Genomic DNA, 25,056 nt, shown 5'->3' with positions numbered 1-25,056 from the left:
TTTTTTTTGTTTTTAAAATAAACTTTACGCTTGATATCAGCACATTATATACAGAGTGTGAAATGGGAAAATATATAGTGAAATTTATAATGTTTGAAAAACTTTAAAATACTGTTGTGCCTCCTTTCAGTCATGAATTCGCTATAATTTTTCCATTTGACTTCCTTTTATTGAGAAGTTTATATACATAATTTATTAATAATGAAAACTAGTATGTATATACATGCCTATAAATAACAAGTTTTCTTTCTAATGGTTCCTCATTTTCAAATGCTTTAGTCAACAGTCAACATCTGACTCCTCCAAGTCAACTTCTACTGATTTCATGCATATACATAGTAAATATGCGCACATGCATGAAAAGTAATTTTCCCATGCATAGTGCATATGATATGACTTCCAACAACTCAAATTTTTTGCAAAAAAACATTTATATTATAAAACTATGCAACAGGATCAGTTAGTGGGTCATCATTATCTTCTTCTTGGCCTAACAAAACATGGTCATAAACTCTTACTCTGAAACGTCGATGTAAATAGTCTAATATTTTGAACCTCCTTCCTGTATAAATCAATGATATCAACAGGAGAACAACAGCCAAAGTAACTAGTAATGGAAGCAGAAAATTGTGACCTGCCAAAAAAAACCATCATAGTTGCATGATATAAGACATCATATTTTATCAATATCATTAGTGAACTTGATGTAGCAGAGCATATAAACATGATGAATTTCATACCTTTCTGGCTGTTATGCCATGTTCCAAGCTTCTTTGAAACAAGTGTTTTGTCTGCTACTGTTGTGGACATCTTTAGTGCTGTTTTTGATGATTGAGGAGATGAAACGACCTCCTTGGATGACCGTTGGCCACTGGCGCTTTCGCTGAAGACGCGGAAGGATCAATTTCATTGTTGTGATGTCGAGCAAGTGACGTGTTGATGTTGATGGGATGTACCGACTTCTGATTGGGTGGGTGGGGATCAGAGTCTTCAAATTTCAATGGGGGTCTGAATTCAGAATAGTTGATTTTCTAACCGTCCTGATTTTGTTATTTTGGATTGTCCTCTGTCATATATTACTCAAGTGCAGCCTTTCTTCCTTCCTGTTGAAATTATCTCTGTGCTTAACGATCTCCATAGCTTTGAAGTTTAGTCTGGAGTAGAAGTTTGTTTCTGGAGAGAGAATATTGGTGTCTTGGAAGTTAATGTCATGACCCTTTAGGAAGGCATGTTCAGTGACAGCAGATTTTTTTGTTTGTGACAGTGACATTGATGTTTGGTGAAGCAAATTTTAATTGAGCGCTGATGTAGACAGATCCACATTTATAGGATTCTCTGTTCATCTGGATCTGTCTACATCAGCGCTCAATAAAAATTTGCCTCAACCAACATCAACGCCACTGTCTCCTGGGGAAAACACAAAAAATCTGCTGCCACTGAACATTCCTTCCTAAAGGGTCATGGCATCAACTTCCAAAGCACTGATATTCTCTCTTCAGAAACACACTTCTACTCCAAACTAGACCACGAAGCTATGGAGATCGTTAAGCACAGACATAGTTTCAACAGGAAAGAAGAAGGGCTGCACTTGAACAAGATATGGCACCTGACAATCCGAGAGAAATACCAAGATCAGGACAGTTAGAAAATTAACTCTTCCAAATTCAGACCCCCCATTCAAATTTGAAAACTCTGATCTCCACGAACCCAATCAGAAGTTGCCACGTCCCATCAACATCAACACATCACTTGCTCGATGCCACAATGACGAAGTTGATCCTTTCGCATGAGTGGACAATGGTCATCCAAGGAGGTCATTTCGTCTCCTCAATCATCAAAAACAGCACTGAAGATGTTCACCGTAGTAGTGGATGAAACATCTGCTTCAAAGAAGCTTGGATCACAGCATAACATCCCGAAAGGTATGAAATTTATTATAAACTCCAGCCTTAAAGGCCTCTCTACCTTCTCTTCTTCCACCTTCATATAAACATGGTTCATACTTTTCAAGACAAAAAAATTTAAGAACTATTCAAGGACTTTTCCAGGAAAAATTTAAAAATTTGTTTTATGTTTTTAAAAAAAGTTTATATTTTGTGAATTGGTGACTTTTTTTTTTAGAGTGGTGACGGAGAGAAAGCGAAAAAGGATGTATAGTTTCTTTTTCATTGTTGTTGGTTAGTTCAAAAAAAAATTACTCGACTGCCTACTGATATATTCCAAATGATTTTTAGCTCTTCATTTTTCATTATACATTCAGCTTACACATTTAACTTTTTTTTACATTACGTATACACACAAGCTCTGTAGATGCATATAGTATATATATATACGTATATATATTTATTTTTTTATTTTTTTTTATTTTTTGCATGTTTCGAAATTTATGGTGGGGGGCTCAAATGGCCAAAGAGAATGACGGTTTGGGTTGGGGATATAACAAAGATGAAAAAAACAATTGTGACTTTACCTGCTCCGTACTTACATTTTCTTGTTTCAAGTATTCTAACAGTGTGTAAATCAAAATTTATGCATGGTAAATATTTTGACATCAGCATTGATATCCATGTTTTTCTGAATAAACAATCAAAATTTGTTAAGTGCATGCGATAAATTTGATACTTTTTGAGAGAAAAAATCCTCATACATAAAGAATCAATATTCATGCATCTTCACAAAGACAGTAAAGGGGGAATGAATGCTGTGGAAAATGAGAAGGAGGAGGAAAAAGCTGAGGAGAACAGAGAGGGGGGAAAACTCACACGCAACTTCATTTTGTAGGGTTGCAACAAGTTTTCGTTGAAGAAAAAAAAGGTTGAAGAAATAGTCAGCTTGAATGAATTCATTCCTCTGGCATTTGGATGCAATATTACGTCCCTGATCGTAAAGAGGTTAAAAAACATAGGCAGAGATAGACTTGAAAATCTAGGGGGCACGATGATTGCTGGGGGTGCATGATGATGTCGATTCATATATACGCAAATACATTAGATAAGTTGGCTTTACCTTTGGCCTAGATGCTGATTTTCTTTGGGGCCCTTCATCATATGGGACAGCCCTGCTTTCCTCTGCACTGGGCAAAGTGTAAATTAGTATAATTTGATTTGGGATTATAAAATACTATGACCTCAAAATTTGTCTTGAATTATAGCTAACATCAAGACTGGTTGATTTATAACACTAGAAGTTAAATAGAATACAACATTTACTGAAAAACTTTAGATCCAAGTTAATGTTTACAATGTTTGTATACATACTCTTTAAGCTGATTGAAAAATCTATCAAACTTACTTTACGTGGGAGAATAACTCTTCAGCTTTCATTTGAGACCAATTTTCGAATGCCATACATTCTTTACAATTAACAATACAGCATTTATTTCAAATTTCAATACAAGTTCAACGTTTGTTGTTATTATCTCTTGACATTTTTTCTGTGGGTGACCCATTGGTGAAAAAACTGGCCACAGAATGAAGGTAGTTTTGTATTCTGTCTAGGGAGTTAGTTTGATTATTTAATTATTTTGGTTGCACCACAATCATTTTAAACACAAGGGCTGATTAGAGCAGAATCTCAGAATTTATAGTTTATTGCCAGATCTGAATGGTAGTGTCAGATTCTTTTTAATGTGTCTTGCTAAAAAGTTTGTGCAATAACCCCTCGGCGGGAGGACTTCCTATGGTAGCAATTTATTCTGCAGTCATCTTTTATCACTGTGTCTGTTGTACCTCAGTGTTCTGAAAGATTTTGGCAAGGATGAATTGGGTATCGAACTCGCAAAACCTCCAAACATCCTTTGATATAGTAAGGGAATATCTTATCGACTTGGGCCACAGCACCCATTAATTCTTTGTTCCAAGAATTTTCTCCAAATCTGGCTGTGAAGGGAAGTTGACTATACAATACAGATGCCATCATATGAAGGTTTCACTGTATTCATTTTTTACACAGAATTATTTCCTCGATCGCCGCTTGGTGAGTATCAGTTATCAAAAGATGCACATTAGCACATTGGTTTCGATGCTTTTGTTAGCATAGAAACAAATGACCCAGCTTTCTTGTACCTTTTTGTTCAGTGGAAAATCAACTCCTGAAGGAGTATAGTTAAAAAATATCTGTTTAATTATCTTCTGAAACCAAGTTATTGCTGGAACAGAAGAATTTTGTAACATAACAATTAAACATTTGATTTAAAAAAAGAATCTGGTGGAAATAAGTGTCAGAATTACCTGGTTTATCAGATGTTCCATTCGAATTTTTATTCACTGAAGAAGCATCTGGGAATAATTAATAAATAAAATTATAAGAGACATGAAATACATCAAGTTCATACAGAATTAGTGAAAGGAAACAAAAAGTACCAAAACTCAAACTGTACTGAAGAAGGTAAAAAACTATGCATGATCAGTCTCAAAATGAGCAAATGCTATGCAGGGAATATACCAAAATAAAAGATGCAATAAAAAAAAATTAAAGGTGTCAGAATTTGATACTCAGGCAATAATTTTCTTTCATACCTTTTATTTATTGCTCATGTTTTATACAACTGTATATCAGAATACTTTTGATGACTGCTTTGGTTTTGTTTATAATATTTCTATTTGAGAAAGTGAGTTTAAAATGTCGACTAGCATGTGGCTTATCATGCACCCCCCCCCCTCCCATGGATGAGGCTGACGGGGCTCAGGATGATTCTTCTCTGATTTTTTTTTACATCAAAACTATAATATTAACTATACGGCTGCCCATGAAAATCCCTAGCCTATATATAAGCACCCATCAACAATTCTAGCCTAAAGGCAAAGCTGCAGAATATATGCACGCACACACATCCCGCTTAAATATCAGTAAGAAATATACGGGGTGATTATAAAAAAACTATCCCGACATATGGGCCCCCCTAACTATCATACCATTCACAGAAACTGAATGAAATTTTGGCATAAGGTATTTTGAGGTATGCGCTCAAGAATGATATGGAAAACAACAGTGTCACTCAAACAGTTACGGTTACAGTGAGAAAATTTCGAAAATATCAAATGGCAACACCAAGTTTTTTGTATTGGAATGCGATCTCCATACTGAAAAACACTAAATAGCGTTGGAATGGCACCTGTAGCACAAAAATCCCCGGAGCTAGGCAAGGAAAAAGTAAAAAGGACTTTGCCGTGCACCAGAGCATTAATGTTTGTTTCATTCGTCACACCGTTTCTTCGGCTGAGATCCCAGCCTGATTAGTCCTCCACAAAACGAGAAGAAACCAAGAAACACAAATTTCGGGTTCTACGTAAGACACAGTCATGACTGACGTTGTCACACTAGGTGAAAGAAAAGGCACTGCGAAATGCGAGCCACGTATGTTCCTTTCTGCCATTCCGAACAAGATGCCGCTTTCAGGGAAAGAACGTGGGGAAATCGTAAAGATTTATTACCTGAATGGACAAAATGCCGCAGAGACATTGCGTGTTTACCGCAGAAACCATGGATTACGGAGAGGCCCGTGCACTGTCAAAGCTGTACGGGACTTGATTCATAAATTTGAAGAAACTGGTTGCACATACGATCGACCTTGGTCTGGATGACCTTCCGTTCCCGTGGAAGCTGTTGCAGAAGTTCATCAGATGATAAGCACAGTTCGTCCCGCAAGTGCACGCGGTGTTTCACGTGTTCTGAATCTGCCGAATTCAACTATCCGCAAGATTCTGCACTCTATTCTAAACATGTTTCCGTATTGATTCCAGCATGTCCAGATGTTGGAAGTGGGAGACTATCAATTACGGCTGGATTTTGCGAATCAATTCCTTATCCGGTACGATGAAGATAGCAGCTGGCCTTTACGCATTCTGTGGACAGATGAGGCGCATTTCTCATTAACTGGTAACGTGAATTCAAAAAATTGTGTGCACTGGGCAGACAATAATCCACATGATGTGCTTGCACGTCCATTACAAGAGGAAAAAGTGACTGTGTGGTGTGGTATAACGAGTACGTTCATCCTCTGCCCTTACTTTTTTGAAGAGGTTACTGCAGGTGATCTGCAAACATGTACAGTAACGAGTGCTCGCTATCTGGACATGTTAACTCGTTACACGATTCCCGCATTGCAACGGCAAAATGCTCTATCTGAAGTTGTGTGGATGCAAGATGCCGCTCCACATGTAGGGTCTTCAGTCAAACGTGTCTTAAGTCAACAGTTTGGTGACAGAGTTATCTCCCGTCATTTCCCGTTTCCGTGGCCACCAAGGTCTCCTGATCTCACACCAATGGATTTCTGACTGTGGGGATATCTGAAATCCAAAGTGTATCAGTTTCGTCCGCAAACTGCATCTGATTTGAAAGATGCCATCAGAACTGCGATTCAAGAGATTCCTATTGCCATGGTACGTGCCGCAGTGCTATCCACCATCTGCCGCATGCAAAGTGTTATCGTGTGTGAAGGAGGTCATGTGGAAAATTTGTGAAACACAATAAAATGCTTTATTTTATGCTGCTTCTCTGTCCTTATTGGTTGTCCTCACTTTTAGCCTATCTACCGCCGGTGATTTTCATGCTACAGTTGCCGTTCGAACGCTATTTAGGGTTTTTCACAATGGAGATCACATTCCAATACAAAAAACTTGGTGTTGCCATTTGATATTTTCGAAATTTTCTCACTGTAACCGTAACTGTTAGAGTGACACTGTTGTTTTCCATATCATTCTTAAGCGCATACATCAAAATACCTTATGCCAAAATTTCATTCAGTTTCTGTGAATGGTATGATAGTTAGGAGCCCATATGTCGGGAGAGTTTTTTTATAATCACCCTGTATATTTAAAAAAATAGGTTAGTCTGTAAGAAGGTTCCCAAAGGTAGACAAAGGGTTAATGCATCAATTGCTTTTCTCGTTTCTTGTTTTTATCTTTAAATTGTCATTTTTGTCCAACCACCTATCAGCAATTCTGATACAAGTTGTTTGAAATAGATCGCATTCAATAATTCATAAAATCATACTTCACATTTATATTGCCTATTATTTCTGTTGTAATATCTAATTTTTGATCACATTCTACCATTGAGTTCTATCTAAAACCTGCTATTAGGTATTGTGTTTTTCTGTTGCTTATTTTGAGATCATTTCTTTGCATGCTTTTCTAATTTTCCTCATTAGGTAACTGATCATTAGGTCATCTTGCACAATTTTGTCCTGTACAGTATTTACTGTAAATTTCAAATTGAAGAGATTCTTAAGATTCTTTCTTCTTTCACTCTTATTTTTTTTCATTCCTTCATTACAACATCCATATCCAGTTATCAAAAACAACATCCTACCTTAAAGGGGGTGTGAAGTGTGCTATACTAGTAAAAATAACATAAAAATCAGACAACAGAGCCTTCGGATGATGCATTTTCTATTTATTACTACAAAAACTAACAAAAAAGTTTACTATTTGACAAATCATTCCACAGTTACTTGATTTGCCCTACCCCCCCCCCCTTCCTGCTATTTTCCTGAACAATGCTTTCTATTTGCACATTTACCGAGAACAACCCGAAACCCTTTGCCATCTGAAAGACAATATTCCTCTCAGTTCTAGGGATTAACGCAGACTTACTGTGTTCAGTTGTGGATAATATGGGTTTGAGAAAGAAAAGGATTGTTAAAAACTGGGAGGGGGCATATTGGAATTACCATTAATGCCTTTATAAACAGGCCTTTGCAACAAATTTGGGCAATGTATAATTGAAGTACTAGCAATAAATCTCAAACTGGTGTCTTTGTTAACATTCAGGAAAATACAAGAACAACACATTCCCCCCTCCTTTTTCTCAAGGTTACTTAACCCTTTAAGCCACATTGATGAGATATCTCGCCTCTTATCTTAGCATTGACAAGCCCAGTTGCCTTCTCAGTGAAACAATTTTCCCTTAAACCCTGCTAAAAATCGAAAAAATTCCACTTTATTGAAAAAAATATATATGACATTTCAAAAAGGGGGTTCTGTGATTTCTGCTGTGTTGCTTGAAGGTTAAAATCAAGAAATTCCCTTTTCACAAATTTTCCCCTTCAACACAAACACTATTTCTTCTTTTAAATCTCTTTCAAAATGTTGGAATTCACTTCTACCTACAGCTGTTGGAATTCTAAATCGCACTGTTCAATTTTTGTATGGCTGGAATTTATGATTGCATTTTAATCGACAACAATTTACCTATGAATTATTCTTAATTGCTCACACAATGAGAAGCATTCTCAATGTACAATTTATTTGAAATAGTTACACTGAGATTCACACACAAATGTTTGAGCTAAAGAAAAGACTTTTTCCCTTAATACTGCCCAAACATGGGCTACAAAGTGGCAATTTACTACTGTTTTGCCCTTGAATATGTAAATATGGGATGTGTTATGTTAAAATATATGGTGCAGCAAGCTTAGCGGTGCATGCATGTGTACATTAAAAGATGAGTATTAACAAAGTGCTCCCATATATTTTTCAAACTAGTAGGTAAACAGCAATGGTGAGCAATGAATAGGGCAAGGAAGTTGCTAGTGCTAGAAGAACCACTGCTGTAGAAAATTTTTGAATTACAAGGAACTAATACCAAGAAACAAACATTAAATATGTCTCACTATACTCCAATTCAGTTGTACTGTAGTGGAGCCCCAGTGATAGATACTTGGGATTATGTGAAATTCAACAGAACAGTATCAATGTACATTGCTTAGCTTTGATACATTGTTCTACATTGTGTTTCAAGTCAGCAAAACCCTTGTGAGAATGTATATGTAGCTTAAATTCGTCTGTAACAATTCATTCCTGACAGGTTATTATTATTATGTACTACCAGAAAACAGGTGGGAACAAAGAACACCATTATGAAATTATCAAATTTCAGAGTTGTGGGGGGCGGCAAAATAATGTTTGCCCTGGGTGGTAAAAATCTTAGTTAAGGCTCTGCTGTTTAGTATGCATGCAAAATTTTGTGAAGATTGGTCAAAAATTGATTTGTATTGAGAACACACACACACAATGAAAATAAATTTTATATACAGTAGAAGTTCATTATAACTGACCCCATTATAATGGACTTCACTCATAGACGGTTTAAAAGTGTAATACATATACAAAGGCGACAATGGGCAAAATGCTCAACAAGGTGGCTGAAAAAAGATGTCTATAAAAATATGGATGTCAAATATATCTAAACCTAAAATTTAGCAACCTAAAGAAGAGCAATAAAAACCAATAATTATGATAAAATACACTTCCCATAAAAAAAAAATTATTATAAAAAATTATCTTATCTAAGTATGTGGATAGCTTCTCGATTTATCTCAATATGTTTATCGTATTTCTTTATAAATATGTCAATTGTTATACAATTCATGACCCACGGGGGTAAACTATTGTAACTTATCCATAAGCCCCTGGCAGAAAAGGTCCTTATCTAGTCATATTTTTATGTATACTTACGGCATGTCTTCCGGGGTTGGCTGGGATGATCGCGTGCCAGCAATTGTGGTCAATACATGTGTTTTTTTTTTATAACATGATCAGCACATATTCCCAAGAGATCGTTACGATCTGTCCAGGGAATTTGTTAGTGTTAGTAGACATCCATATCCATGCCTGAACCAGGATTCAAACCCAGACCTGCACAGTCAGAAGCTAGCTCCCAGTTCAGTGGTTCGGGACATGTTGCCAGATTCCGACCACGAGCTTTCACTATTATTATATTATATGTAAATCAGTCTCTGATCTTGAAGCTGATTGGCTCCCGAGGGAATGTGCGACCAGGAATTTTGTTATAAATACGGTTTTTGGGCTCCATCAACATTCACTATTCCCTTTTCCACTTGTATTCCTTTCTAGTCATGGTTTGAGAGAAACAACGGTGCTTTGTGCACTTTCCAATCCTCTGGACGCAATGATGGATAGTATGCAGTAATCTCGCCTTGGTGATAGCTCTGCTACGAAAGGGAAATAGTTTACTTTAAGTGGAAACTGTTATCTTATTCTTTGTTGCCATTGATCAACAATCTAAAAATTTGAGGAAACAAAAAATTATCTGGGAGTGCAACTAGTTTACATTTCACTATTGCATTAATTCACAACCCTATTAGAGAAAAATTCGCTGCAACACCACAACCTATAATTGTCCTGTACCAATCGATATTGATGTCCGCTTGTCAAAGTAGGCAATTGATGGCGTATTGGTAACTCATAGTCTACCCTATCCATCCCATTGAAAATATTAATCAGTTCAACCATATCCCTACTCTCTGACACCTATGCTCTTCCAATGTAAACATTTAAAAAAAATCGTCTCTCCCCATACCTTAAAGCCTGTGTGCCATCAAGAGCACACGTACCTCTTCTTTGCACCCCTTCAACCAAGTCTGTGTCCCTCTGTAAGTATGGTCTTTAAAATTTACCGCATATTCCAGTCCAAGATGAACTAAGTCTCTGAAAAGCAGAAGAATGACTTTAGGAGATTGTGAAGAGAACTTTTAAGAATAAAATCGAACATTCTATTCGCTTTTTTTGACCACCGTTGAACAATGTTCAGAAAATCTAACCCCCTCAACCAAGTCTATGTCCCTCTGTAGGTATAGCCTCTAAAACATTTTGACATGCTCCAATCCAGGACAAATTAAGTCCCAATCTCTTGATCACTTCAAAAAAAACATGTGAAGATACATTTATTATTTAAGAGACATTCAAGTTCAACATTATTACACATTTAAGAGACATTCAAGTATGCTGTACTCTTTTTTTGACCACTGCTGAACAATGTTCAGAAAACCTAAGCCACTTATCAATAAGAATTCAAAAATTAGCTATCCCAACCAAAATGAGCAGCCATGCACTTGTCAAAATTGCAACATTGAAAGTCATGCTCCAATCATTAGCCCATGCCGCAATCATATTCAAGTTTGTCTGGAAGCTCTCTTTATTGGTTTGATTCCTGACTACGGAAGTCATAAGCTTCACATCATCTGTGAATTTCCCCACAATCCCACAGATAACTTGATCGAGCTTATCAATAAAAAGTGAAAAAAAGAATGGGACCAAGGATACGTCTTTGAGAGACCCCATTCTTCACACCTGCCTAATCAGGAAACTCCCCATTCACCATAACTCGTTGTGACCTATCTCTCAACCACAATTCTATCCAATTCAACTAGTTGCCTCCAATCCCAATCTCGTGTAAACGCTTCAAGACATTATCATGTTGGACCCAATCAAATGTCAGAAATCAATCATCTTTTATTTCAACCAAATAAAATGAAGCTACATCTTAATTGGCCTGTTACAAGAACTATTCATTCAATTAAAAACAATGAACATTTGCAATGTAATGTGATAAAATATAAAAAATACAGGGTTACTACCGGGTTGTTTGGTTTAAACCAATGTGGTTTTTCAAAAAATCAAATAAAAGTGGCCTGAATATATATATTTTCACATATGAAGTATCTTAGTTATTTAAAGTTGTAAGAAAACAAAATTTCTCATTCTTACCACATTTTCTAACCTTTGACTAAATTCTGATGCTCTATCTTTAGCAAATTCGTTAATAAGGATTGCATCACATCTAAATGTAGTGGTGTATTATCTCACAGGGTTATTTTTGTTTTGCTTTTTTCCTTCACAAAGAAGCAGCAACAGTAGTGATACCATCATGCTAGGGACACACACACACACAGGTGGTCTTATAATCCAATAAAGACACCAGCTGTCCCTAAAGGACAAAGACCAGTGTACTAGTAGTTACATTACTTCACAGACATTTTCATTTTCTTTCCCATAAGAAGTAGCACATCTCACACTGTATATCACCCAGTCTTAATATTCAATAATTTTTTTATATAAACTGAAGAGCCAAAAATTTTCGTAGCAATATAAACTGAAGAGCCAAAAAAACTGGTACAGGCATGCGTATGCAAATAAAGAGATATGGAACCAATCAGAGTACGGCGCTGCGGTCGGCAACGCCTATATAACACAACAAGTGTCTGGCATAGTTGTTACATCGGTTACTGCTGCTACAATGGCAGGTTATCGAGATTTAAAAGAGTTTGAACGTGGTGTTATAGTCGGCGCAAGAGAGATGGGACATAGCATCTCCGAGGTAGCGATGAAATTTGGATTTTCACGTACGACCATTTCACGAGTGTACCATGAATATCGGGAATCCGGTAAAAAATTATATCTACGACATCGCTGCGGCCGAAAAAGATCATGCAAGAATAAGACGACTGACGATAATCATTAAACGTGACAGACGTGCAACCCTTCCACAAATTGCTGCAGATTTCAATGCTGGGCCATCAACAAGTGTCAGCGTGCGAACCATTCAACGAAACATCATCGATATGGGCTTTCGGAGCCGAAGGCCCACTCGTGTACCCTTGATGACTGCACGACACAAAGCTTTACGCCTTGCCTGGGCCCGACAACACCGACATTGGACTGTTGAGGACTGGAAACACGTTGCCTGGTCTGACGAGTCTCGGTTCCAATTGCTTCGAGCTGATGGACGTGTACGGGTATGGAGACAACCTCATGAATCCATGGACCCTACATGTCAACAGGGGACTGTTCAAGCTAGTGGAGGCTCTGTGATGGTATGGGGCGTGTGCAGTTGGCGTGATATGGGACCCCTGATACGTCTAGATACGACTCTGACAGGTGACAGGTACGTAAGCATCCTGTCTAATCACCTGCACCTATTCATGTCCATTGTGCATTCCGACGGACTTGGACAATTTCAGCAGGACAATGCGACACCCCCACACGTCCAGAATTGCTACAAAGTGGCTCCAGGAACACTCTTCTGACTTTAGACACTTCCGCTGGCCACCTAAATCCCCAGATATGAACATTATTGAACATATCTGGGATGCCTTGCAACGTGCTGTTCAGAAGAGATCTCCACCCCCTCTTACTCCTACGGATATATGGACAGCCCTGCAGGATTCATGGTGTCAATTACCTCCAGCACTACTTCAGACATTAGTCAAGTCCATGCCACGTCGTGTTGCGGCACTTCTGTGGGCTAGTGGGGGCCCTACACGATATTAGGCAGGTGTACCAGTTTTTTAGCTCTTCAGTGTACTTCCACTGTTAAGCCTAGTTAATCAAGTGCTACTGTATAGCAGGGTCGTCTTAAGAGCATCATGGGCCCCCGGGCCAAGTGATATTTCTGAGGCCCTACCAGGCAAATTCTTGAAAATTTCAACCTAATCTCATTTTTGTGAGGCCCCTTTTCTCTTGAGGCCCCCTGGCCATGCCCGGGTGGGCCCATGCCTTAAGACGGCACTGCTGTATAGTAGTAACAGATTTATGAAAAATAATCATCTATATACAAGGTGATTGTAATTGAAGTTTTGATTCCAAAACTATACAATAAGAACTACTGGTCAGAATGACTTGAAAATTTGCATGGATACTCCTGAAGCCATGAAAATTTCTTTGGCAAAAGAAAAGAAAAAAGTGCAAAATGTGCAACTAGATGACGCTGTACTTGACCAGCAGGATAATACCATTTTGTGTAACCACATCATTTCAGCACTTCAACAACATCAGTGTGTGGGTAGTATAACTTTTATCACGATGCAGATTGCAATACCAGCAAAGAAGCTGCTGAAGAACCATTTTGACAATAACAAGATGACATGACATCTGGCCGGCAGCCAGTTCACCTGACCTTAACCATTGCAACTTCTGGCTGTGGGGGGATACCTCAAAATGTTACGAACAGCAAGTCAGATTGCAAACTCCAGCGTGTCCCCTATACGTTAGAAAAGTTCCTCAGGAATATTAACGTGGGGCGCATTTGGTTTAATAAAGGTGAGTTGCAAGTGCATCCACATCATGACCATGGCACTCTTGATCTTCTGTTAAATAAGCATTTTTGTGCTTTCACTTCATAGCCAGAACATGGTGGACAACATATTTAACATTTCTTGAGTAAGTTGCAGTTATTTGTTCAATTACTTCTTTTTTTTTTTTTATGTTTCCATGAACTATGAAATCGTGCAGTGCTAATTAAGTTATTAGTTAAGTTGCCCTGAATGGCCATCGTTCTCATTATGCAACCAAATTTGAGTTGGATGAATATAGTGTTGTTAATTTTCCATTTTTAAGTATTTTTTCCCCTTTGCCATATAAAATTCCATTGCTTCAGGAATATTCATGTAAATTTTCAAGTCGTTCTGACAATGGCTCTTCTTCTACACACACACACAGTGTTTTAAATTGGAACTTTAGTTATATATAATCACCCTGTATATCATAAATCATTGCTAATCAATCTGCATTATTTATGCTTTATTAAATACATTATATTCACCTAATTTTTAATATAGTTTTTGCAAAATAGCTTCCAAATTAAACATACTGAAGAAAACATCTTTATATTATATGGTTAATAATAACATTAAGAATTTTCAAACACAACGTAAGTCATTGAGTTAAGCAAAAAATAATTTTAATTGCAAAAGTTGGTTTTTGTTAAAATGTAAGAAATATTTATTAATTGATTAATATGGAAATAGTGTTAATTACATTAATAAACATTTTATTTTAATTAATTATTAGGAGTTTTAATGATTTTTCAGAAATTTTATTGTTTTTAATGTTAATACTATTTAAAACAAAAAAACCCGGTTTTTTTACCAACCCTGGTTTACCATGTTGGACTGATTGTTTGTCTTGATTTCCAGATTTCGCCTTTTCCTAAAGCCTTAGCCACATGATCATAGAAGTAAAAGAGGTTAGTTACACACAACTTTCCCTTCCTGAACCCATGCTGATTATCTGACAATACATTATATTCTCATCTATCCACATCACCAATGGTCTTTGGTTGATAATTTCCAAAACTTTCAAAAGGGAGCTCGTCAAACTCACTGGATGACAATTGGACACAGCTTTTCTACTACCCTTTTTAAATATCGGAACAACATAAGCAAGTTTTCAATCTCTTGGGGCAATACCTTCAGCAACAACACTCCTGTAAATCTGTGCAACTGGTTTCAGTAATTCATTAACACATTCCTGTATAGACTCTAAGAAATATATCGCCTGGTCCTGGAGCATTGCTTGGACCTACATTTTTTAGAAGTTATAGAGGACTTCCACATCTTTCACTTGAATTTTGTTAAGGACTTTATCGCCCCATGACACATCCATACCAGGGTTTAAGCTGGATAAAAAAATTCCTTTCGCAAAAAAGCAAAAATGGGAGGAAAAGCTTTAGCAAAATGCTACAATGCTAATGTAATGATTGATGATTGGATGTCTACTCGTTTCGTACCTCCTGTACGCATTTTTGCGAAAGTGGCTACTACTTCTTTCGCATTCTACGATTTTCTTTCGCGTTTTGCGAAAAATGTGACCGTAGCTTAAACCCTGATCCATACTTTTGGTATCTCTTCACTTTGATATTGATGCGCCTGATATTCTTAACCTCTTTAATTTTTATTGCCCACAAATCAACCTTAGATGCCGTAATCTTTTTATGTTCCTCCATATCGTTTTAAAATGTTTTGAAAAATTCTCCATTGTACCGATTTCTAAGATGCAGTAATAATGACAATGTATATTTTTAAATTTTCATCTTATTTTTATTTTATATATACATATGTTTTTATCTTTATCTTGTGTTCATATATGAAAACTAACTGGGCTTTTGCCTGTAGTTTGTATCTTTAAATAAATAAATAAATGACCTTCACACTATTAAAGACTGACGCGAAAAAGTCATTGAAAGCACTACACATGCCTACATTGCTCTCTACAATAAATCTGTCTATTGAAAGGGGGGCCACCGGTCCCCTTGCATCTGTTATTCATGTACTTGAAAAACGAGTTTGAGTCAGAGCCAATATTATCTGCCAACCTAGATTCAACTTCCTTTTATTGCTTTTTTTAATGCCCTTCTTTTTTCAGGAAAGGATGGCAGGTTGCTTTTTCCATTTTTATGCTCTCTGAATGCTCTTCTCTTTTCAAGACAAAGATTGCACATGTTATCAGTGAACCACACACAGAGGGGGTGGGACGAACAAACTCGCTTTTTACAAACAAAGGGTATGACATCATGCAAAACAGGGAAAAGTTTCGTTCTAAGTTCTTCCCACTGATTCCAGCTGGTCTCTGAAAATTACTGCTAACCTTTCCCTCAAAAGTTCGAAGTTGCTTCTTCGGAAACAAGGAACCATTCTTTTGCTTATAGGTTTATCCACAAACAAGAAGCTACAAAAAAAGCTAACAACTGATGATCACTAGAAGAAAAGTTGTCTCCAACTGAAACATGCTCAACAAGATCTTCAAAACTAGTGAGAATCAAATGAAAAAGAGGTATCTCTAGTAGCCTCTGATACCTGCTGATACAAAAATTATCAAGCACCAACTTAAGAAAATCTCTCTCTCACATTGATTTCTAGCCAATATCCAGATAATTAAAATCCCCTAATATTACTAGCCTCTTGTGTTTGCACATGTGAGAAATTTCTTCATGAAGCTTGAAGATGTAGTTTGAATCCAGATTTGGTGGGCTATAGCAAACTCCTACAATAAGCTTGACACTTTTTGTTTTCTCAACCCATGCAGTTTCAATATCACTTCTCTGTATGTTACACTCTCTAGCCTTCAAACACATGATTTCACGTAAATCAAGACTCCACCCATTTTCCTATTGTATCTATTTCTTAAAAAAGTATTGTATCCAGAGATGTGTAAGAAGGATTCATCCCCATCGTTTGCCTAAGATTACGTGATGAGTACATGGTCTAAGCCCTCCACAGCTATCATATATATAGTTTCTAAAAAAATCATTCTTATTACCCAAGATAGAAGCATTTATTAGAACACATTTTCATTTACCCTGTGATTTAGTGTCAATCAGAAGTCATCCAAATCAGAGATAAGTAATTCCCTATCTTTACTGTCTTTATTATCATTAACTTCTGAGGATCTTGTTTAACATGTTTCAGTTGGAGACAACTTTTCTTCTAGTGATCACTGATTAACTCTTTTTGTAACTTCTTAGCGGATAAACTGAAGAATAAAAGAATGGTTCCTTGTTTTTGAAGAACCAACTTCAAACTTTTGAAGGAAAGGTTAGGGTTAGTGTTCAGAGACGGGTTGGTATCCGTAGGTGTTGTTGGTCAATGGGAAGAATTCTGAACAAAACTCTCCTCTGTTTTGCACGATGTCGTACCCTTTGTGTTCAGGCACCTCCACTGGTTCACAGATAATGTGCATAATATTTATCTTGAAAAGAGGAAGACATTCAGATAATACAAAAGTGGAAGAAGTGACCTGTCATCATTTACTGAAAAAAAGGGCATTGAAAAGGGGGATTAGGGAAAGTAAAAAGGAAATTGAATCTAGGCTAGCAGATAACATTGACGCTGACCCAAAATCATTTTTCAGATACATCAACAATGGATGTAAGGGGACAGTTGCCACATCTACAGAAAGATCTAGGGAAGAGAGCAATGTAGGCATGTGTAGTGCTTTCAGTGACTTTCTCTCATCAGTTTTTAATAGAGAAGGTGATATCCAAAATACACGTGTCATGGGATGATAAAGCCTTCAATGATATTCAGGTAGAAGATGTGGAAGTACTAAAGTTTCTAAAATGTATAGTATGTGCAAGCTTACTATATGTTTTAGAATGATTAGAACGAAACATTTAGAACGAACTATTCGATTTGGCACACAAAGCACCAGGACCAGATGATATGTACACTAGGATCCTTAGGGAATGTACAAATGAACTGTTGGGACCAATTGCACAGATTTACAGAAGTAGTGTTGCTACTATTAAACTATGCATGCACCTCATTCATATTCCTCTGCTGAAATTCTAATGAATTGGTACATGTTGGAATGTGTGTGTGCGTGTAGTGAACCTAACATGAAGTTTGTTTTTGTGTAATGCTTGTTAAGTGTAGTGCTGCCACCTGCCATCAATTTTTCTAACTATCAGTAAAATGTAACAATTGTATCATTGTAGGCACGTTGCTCTCTGTGGTGAGACTTTTTAATGGGGAGATCGGCTAGCATTTGCGCGTCAAAGTTGGGAACCACAGAAAACCAACTTCTCCCGACCACCACTGTGCCGACAGTGGGATTCGAACCCTAGTCCTTACAATGGAATTGTGTCACTATGTCCACTTGACCACCACATTGGCAAAGTAGTGTTGCTGAAGGTATCGTCCCAGGGGATTGGAAGCTTGCTAATGTGGTTCTAATATTAAAAAAGGGTATTGTTTATTGTTTTATTTTTTTTTTACATAAATATAAGATGAAATAAAAAAAATCAGCCAAGGGGTCTAGAGACCCATACTGGATGATACATTGCAAATTTAAAATGAATAATAAGGAACACAGTTACTTATTAGTAAACAACATCAACAAACTAAAACGGAAAAACTAAATATTAGAAAAAAAAACACATACACACAGTTTTACAAACATGGGGAGGGGGTTTAAAAAAAATCAAATGTCAAAACAAAACTTTCACACAATTTGTAGTATTTTTGGCAACCGCAAGGAGTGCAATTATATGAAATACACATTGCATGATTTTCAGATAAGTATATGCAAATAAAAAGAAGTAGAGTAGTAGAAGTAGGGTAGTAGAGAAACCAAATTCAAATTATTGTCCAGTGAATTTGACGAGCCCTCTCTTGAAAATTTTGGAAATTATTATCAAAAGGCAATTGGTGAAGTGGATAGACGAGATATATTGTCGGATAATCATCATGGGTTCAGAAAGAGGAAGTCATATGTAACCAACCTCCTTTGCTGAGCAGCTCAGGTTTTCTGAACATTGTTCAGTGGTGGTCAAAAAAGCTAATCAAATGCTCGGTTTCATTTTAAAAAAGATCTATCCACATTCTTTTAAAGTCATTCTTCCACTTTTCCAAGGCTTAGTTCATCTTAAACTGGAGTATGCAATAAGATTTTAGAGACCATAACTATGGAGGGACATAGAGTTGGCTGAGGGGGTGCAAAGAAAAGCTAGCAGGCTCTTGTTGGCACACAAGTCTTCAGCTATGAAGAAAGACTTGACTTCTTGAATATGTTTAGATTGGAAGAAAAAATATGTCAGGGGGATATGATAGAAGTTTTCAAAGTTTTCAATGAGATGGATAGGGTGGACCATGAGTTATTAATACACCGTCAATCAATTGCTTTGACAAGGGGTCACCAGTATAGTTTATTAGTAAGGGACAATTCTAGATTACGGTGTTGCAAGGAGTTTTTCCCTAATAGGGTTGTCAATAAATGGAATGGCTCACCTCTGGGGTTGTGAATTCTAACACAATTGATATGTTTGAAAAGAAGGAAGTATGATAGACATACTTGGATAAATCAAGAAATTATCCATACTTAGTTAACTCTTATAGCAGCAATCCCGAGATATCTTGTCAAATTTGATCTGCTTTATTTCAGTCCGCGGATATATCTCCAGTTCTTAACACACTTTTCATTGACAGTTATAATGCGGATCAGGAAAATATTAAAAACCGCTTAAAGAGTTGAGACAGACATAATCTTTTTTATGGGCAGTGTACTATTAATCTGTTTTTGGCGTTATATGCTTTTATTGTGGTTATATTTGACATCCATATTTTTTTATGGGCAAATTTTTTTTAGTCACTTTGTTGGGCAATTTGCCTGTTGTGGCCAGTGCCATCGTAACGCATGGGCCCAACTGGACACAGCCCAGGGGCCTCAAGAGAAGAGAAGCCTCTGTGATCTGCTTGAAATTTTCAAGAGTGGGATTTGCCACAGATGGTCTCGGAAAAATCACTTGGCCTGGGGTCTACAATGCTCTTAAGATGGCCCTGGTTGTGGTCCTTATATTTATAACTAACCCCCATTCCTGTTCACGTAGTCTCTGGGAGTAAAAAACCTGACTTAAGCCTATTTATTGTATAAAGCTCCCAGACCCCCTCCTATTCAGGTGAATCACATCCCAACAAAGCCACCTATTGGTGAATGCAGAAAACTCCAAGAATGTGAGCTCAAGAGAGGAGCAAATATCCTTCAGGCCTGAGTTAAAGTGGTTGATCTTACTCCTATATCCCTACTACCCTTTGGAAGCACTGGAATCACTGCCATATCTGAACCCCTTCCTGACCATTCACCCATTTCCCCTATGAACTGTCATTGTTTGTGGAGATTACTTCTTCGTCAACAGGTGGTGGTTGAACTTGGCTTCGTCAACAGGCTGTTATCATCAGGTTCTGCAAAACCATAAGTCTCTCCCATAACGCTTTGACATAGCACTCTCTAAACCAGTGGTTCTCAGCCTTTGGTAGCCTGCAGCCTGGTCTCATTTATTTTTGTAAGTGAAAGGCCCAGTCAAACATACGACTAATGGAAAATAAATGTAGCAAAAGTAAACTGCCAATAACAGCCTGGTATGAATGATGTCAGGGCCTAGCGGTTGAGAATCATTACTCTAAACAACCATCACACTTGAAACTATCTGCCACAATCCTACTACATCAGGGAAACCTCTCCTTGCAAAACCTACATATGGCTAATCGAGGTCGAGGCATACTAACTATAATGCTAAAGCTAGAAGCTAGGGAAAAAGCAGAACAAAACAACACTTATAAATATACAAATAACAGAAAGAGAATCATTAACAACAAATTGAAATAACCTAAGCTACATTGCAATACAAATCTATGAAAAAATTAAAAGAAATTATTAATTAAAATATAATACTCAACAACTAGATTATGAGAGAGAGAAATAACAATTTAGAAATATGCCCTGAAAAAATATCAAGATATTAGGCCTATGTTAAAAACTATCTTATCTAGTATTAAGCCTAAAGTAGTAGTAAATATGAATTACCAAGAATACTAAAAAAATAAATTTATTTGGTTTGCTACAACTACACCCAAAACAAAAAAATAATAATAATAAAGGATGCTTATTTTATTATGATGAGCCTATATGAAACTCTTTTTAAGCATTTAAAAAAGTATCAGTTCATTGAAAAAAAGCATCTCCAAGCAAGCAATTAAACAGCAATTATAGTGTTTTTGGGTTTTTTCGAGTAAAAATGGATCCGCTGCATGACTCATATCACCCACCAGTTGGAAAAATTAAGATTCATGCAGTGTATACACACACATCTTTTTCAATTCAACTTATGTTGAAGGATTTGTTTATATTTGATGCACAATAAATGCTTTTTATAGCTAAATATTGTACTTTCATTGATGTACACCCTGTTGCATTACACCCCTATAAAAATTGTTATAAACCAGACTTTCATTAAAACGGACAACCTTCATCCCCTATTAGTTTAATATAATGAGGTTCTACTGTACATGATTTCCCATGTTATTAATGTTGATTCCCCATTATTTTGACAACAGTCTACATCTACTACTTTGTGACAACAATTTTCAACCATTTTGTTGTAGTACCGAATTATATTGCTAATTTTTAAAATTTCACCACCAAAGATATCTGTAAACATAAATTGATTGATAGATTACAAAGGTTTTCAATAAGAAATAACTATAAAATTCCATTGGCTTAATATTTGAGGTATAAGGTAAAATATTATTCGGATTATAAAAGAAATTTACATTAAGGGTGACTCATCATACAGGATGAATAAAAAAAACATTTTCAATATGGAATTATTGGATTCTTATTGATTAAACAATCACATTAATTACTGTGTATTTGTGTGTGCTTCATGCAATCATAATGTTCACAAGTACTCATATATCATGAATAGCAAACATCAAATGGAATTACAGTTCGAAATCTAAGCTTGAATGGATATTCCTACCATCATCAATGTTGAATTCAGGAGAATATATGCATACACCCTCTACATTTTTGGAATACATCGGTTTGCAGATGCAGACACCATCAAGATGCGACCTTTTCAACTGATGACACATTTCATTTTCAGAACAAGTAGCTGTATCTATCGTACAGTTTTTCAATGAAAGCCTCATTTCCAGTCCTGGAAAAAAAAATCAACCCTCATCCTCATATAAATAATACAGTGAAATTCCTACATAACAATACCCTCTATAATGATAATTGTCTATATAATTAATTACTCTCTCATCCTGATCCGCTTTTCATAGTGTTGATATATTTCTTCTGTAACAATAACTCCTTTATGACGATATGTCTCTCCAGTCCCTTGAGTATTGTTATATAGGTGTTTTCTTGTATATTTAGTAAAATTTCCCACATCAAAAACCACCAACTAATTTTTTTTTATTTTTATGCACAAGCAGGCTGAGAGAATGCATGCAAGGTCAATGACCATAGAAATAAATTAAATTGAAACACAGTACAAAAAATATGATTATTACTTTTGAAATTTAATTTTTAAATCCCCCCTTTTTGCAAAAATTATGTTCTTTTGTGTTTTGCTTTTTTAATATTTCTTTTTTTCTCTGTTTCAGTTTGTTGATATTTTATTCTCTCTCACTAATATGTAACTGCATTCATTATAAACTTGCAAAGTATCAACCAGTATGGGTCTCTTGACCCCCTGGCTAATTTTTTTGTCTCAAGTGAATTGAATCGAAAATTAAATTGAAAAAAACAAGACATTTAGATGGTTCATGATTGTTATTTTTTATATTACACAGTAATTTAAAAAAGTGATTTTTGATTTTTTTTTTTTCACTTAATGTGTAACTGGCATTTTGTGGTGGATCATTGTGGTGGATTTTTTTTTATCACTGACTAATATCATTTTGATATCCGGAATATATGAGCCTTTGATGAAATATAAGTATATAAGCTGGAGAATTTACTTTATACAAAACTCTCACTTCATCAAACTTGAATTTATGGCTCTCTTGCCAGCTATGTGAAGCAATAGTTGATTTATCACATTCTTGGTTTAACCCAATATTTTTCAAAAGTGTGCATTGCGGCTACTAGGGGCATCACCAACTTTTGTCAGGGGTGTCACGACAAGCTGAAAATATTGATGTATATGCCTATTTATGCTTTGAAGTGGTTCTTTTATGAATGCACAATATCTAATAAACTATTCTGGGGAGCCACAGATGAACCGCAAATAGGGCAAGGGAGTTGTGAGTGCCAAGAATTTGAGAGAGAGAACCACTGGTTTAACCCATCGAATGTATTTATTCACTTAATCTTATTTTAAAAAATCTTTTTGTGTGTCTTATGCAACCCAAAGGGATCCCAACATTTTGTGGCATCTGAGTCAAGGGTGTTGTGGATGCTCACATTTTCTTGAGCCTCCATCCCTCTCCAGACTAAACTCAGAAATCATAATTTCCTACACAAAGCTCAAGATGACCACCCACAGGACTAAAATGCTTCCAATGCCTCCAAAAACATCTAATGTAATCATTTAAAACCCCATTATCCCACCTTATAGAAATTTCTTATAGCACTATGAAAAACCTGTGTGAAAAAATTGAAATCCTTTGCCTGATACTAACACAATAAAGAAGATGAACCAATGATAAAGACAAACAGCAAGGAAAAAAACCACTAATTGTAACATATTTTGACATACTATGGGTGCCATTTGAGTAACCAGGAGTTGGTAGAAAACTCAAGTGCGTTTCCTGGTAACCATGTAATAACGATGTATATAGGCCCTATATTATATACTCTGAAGATGGCACTCTCATAGTTGGTTAAAATGCATTAAGATTTTCACGGTTTATTCCTTACTATTTTGTTTTATCTCAATAATGTTCTTTATTTTGTTAAAAATATTTTTCCACATTCTTTTGTGAGTGAAGTTTTATAAGTAGGACATCAGGTAACTCTTTGAACAATAAAATAAACACAACTCAGAAGTGTGGTTTTTTTTTTAATCAAAATTATCTTTATGAAAAGCTGTCTTTTTTCTGTTTTTCATAATTATTTCTCGTTAAAAAAAATTACCACATACATATGTCTATATGAAACTCATTGTTCATTCTGAAGAAAACTATCCCCAAAACACACCAGTGGCTTCTGGCTTCTTATAGAGGTTTCACTACTACTACTAAACCTTACATGTTCCGTCTCCCATATTCTACATGGTGGAATGTACGTGTAGTGAAACCTAGCGTAAACTTTTTCTATGTAATGCTAGTTATGTGTAGTCCTGCCATCTGCCACCAGTTTTTTCTTACTATGAGTGAAGTGTAATGATTGAATAATTGTATCCTTGTAGGCCTGTTGCTCTCTGTGGCGAAACTTTTCAATGGGGAGATCAGCTCACATTTGTGCCTCAAAGTTGGGAACCACAGGAAACCAACTTCAGCCAACCACCACTGCAGCTACGGTGGGATATAGAGGTTTCACTGCATTTATCAGAAATATTATCACCAAAACAGATAAAAAAGAAGGCTGGCTGCTTGCTTACTTTCAGGCCTATGTTGATGCAATGTGGATTTGGATAAACTTGGTGATATTACTTCCAACGTGATGTTTTCATTTACATGACTTCCATTATTACATGAAGGCACTGGAATTATAGCATCTTTCAGAATATTTTTTTCCAAATATGTGCTTATATTAAGAGGTAAATGCTGTTGTTTATTGCTAAACAGTTTCAATTTCAGGCTAACAATGAGACTGTTAACTCCTTTTTGTATAGCTATTTCTCCACCAACATCATCTGAAACAATATTAACAACAAAGTTAACAACTGTAAAATATTACAACTAAAGAACAAATATTGGCACAATTTGCTCAGTGAATCTGGCTCATTACTAATTTGTAAATTTTTTTCAATTTTAAAATCTTATAAATATCAATTTCTAGTCTTAAATATCAAAACTGATTCATTAAATTTAAAAAAACAAAAGTAAATATATTTGCTCAATTATATAAATCCATACAACAACAAGTTATAATTTTAAATTAATGCATCCACTCTGATTATAATAAAAGTTTTTCCCTCAAATATTTGTCTTCGAAATGGGGGAAATGTAAATCTTATATGAGAAAAAAATTGTCTGTGTAACAATATTTACCACATGTCTTGCTATTTGGGTGATATATTCTAAGG

General features: G+C 36.1%; 1 protein-coding gene across 1 annotated transcript in view; it reads right to left on the bottom strand.

The window, feature by feature from the left end:
- Positions 1–306: 306 nt before the first annotated feature.
- The window catches only part of LOC149067656 (uncharacterized), a 43,213-nt gene continuing 18,463 nt past the window's right edge, over positions 307–25,056 (bottom strand). The window contains exons 4-7 of the mRNA XM_089252418.1: positions 24,409–24,663; positions 21,835–22,014; positions 4,230–4,277; positions 307–634 (exon numbers count right to left, since the gene is read on the bottom strand). Coding sequence (XP_089108544.1) covers positions 444–634; positions 4,230–4,277; positions 21,835–22,014; positions 24,409–24,663 — 674 coding nt within the window. The 3' untranslated portion in view covers positions 307–443. The remainder of the gene's footprint in view (positions 635–4,229; positions 4,278–21,834; positions 22,015–24,408; positions 24,664–25,056) is intronic.

This window comes from Pholcus phalangioides, unplaced genomic scaffold, assembly GCF_987345545.1.
Source record: "Pholcus phalangioides strain wild (caught in Gottingen) unplaced genomic scaffold, Ppha-v1.0 ptg000029l_1, whole genome shotgun sequence".
Lineage (NCBI taxonomy): Eukaryota > Metazoa > Arthropoda > Arachnida > Araneae > Pholcidae > Pholcus > Pholcus phalangioides.
Note: the sequence above shows the minus strand (reverse complement) of the source record. Positions and strands in the feature narration are given on the sequence as shown.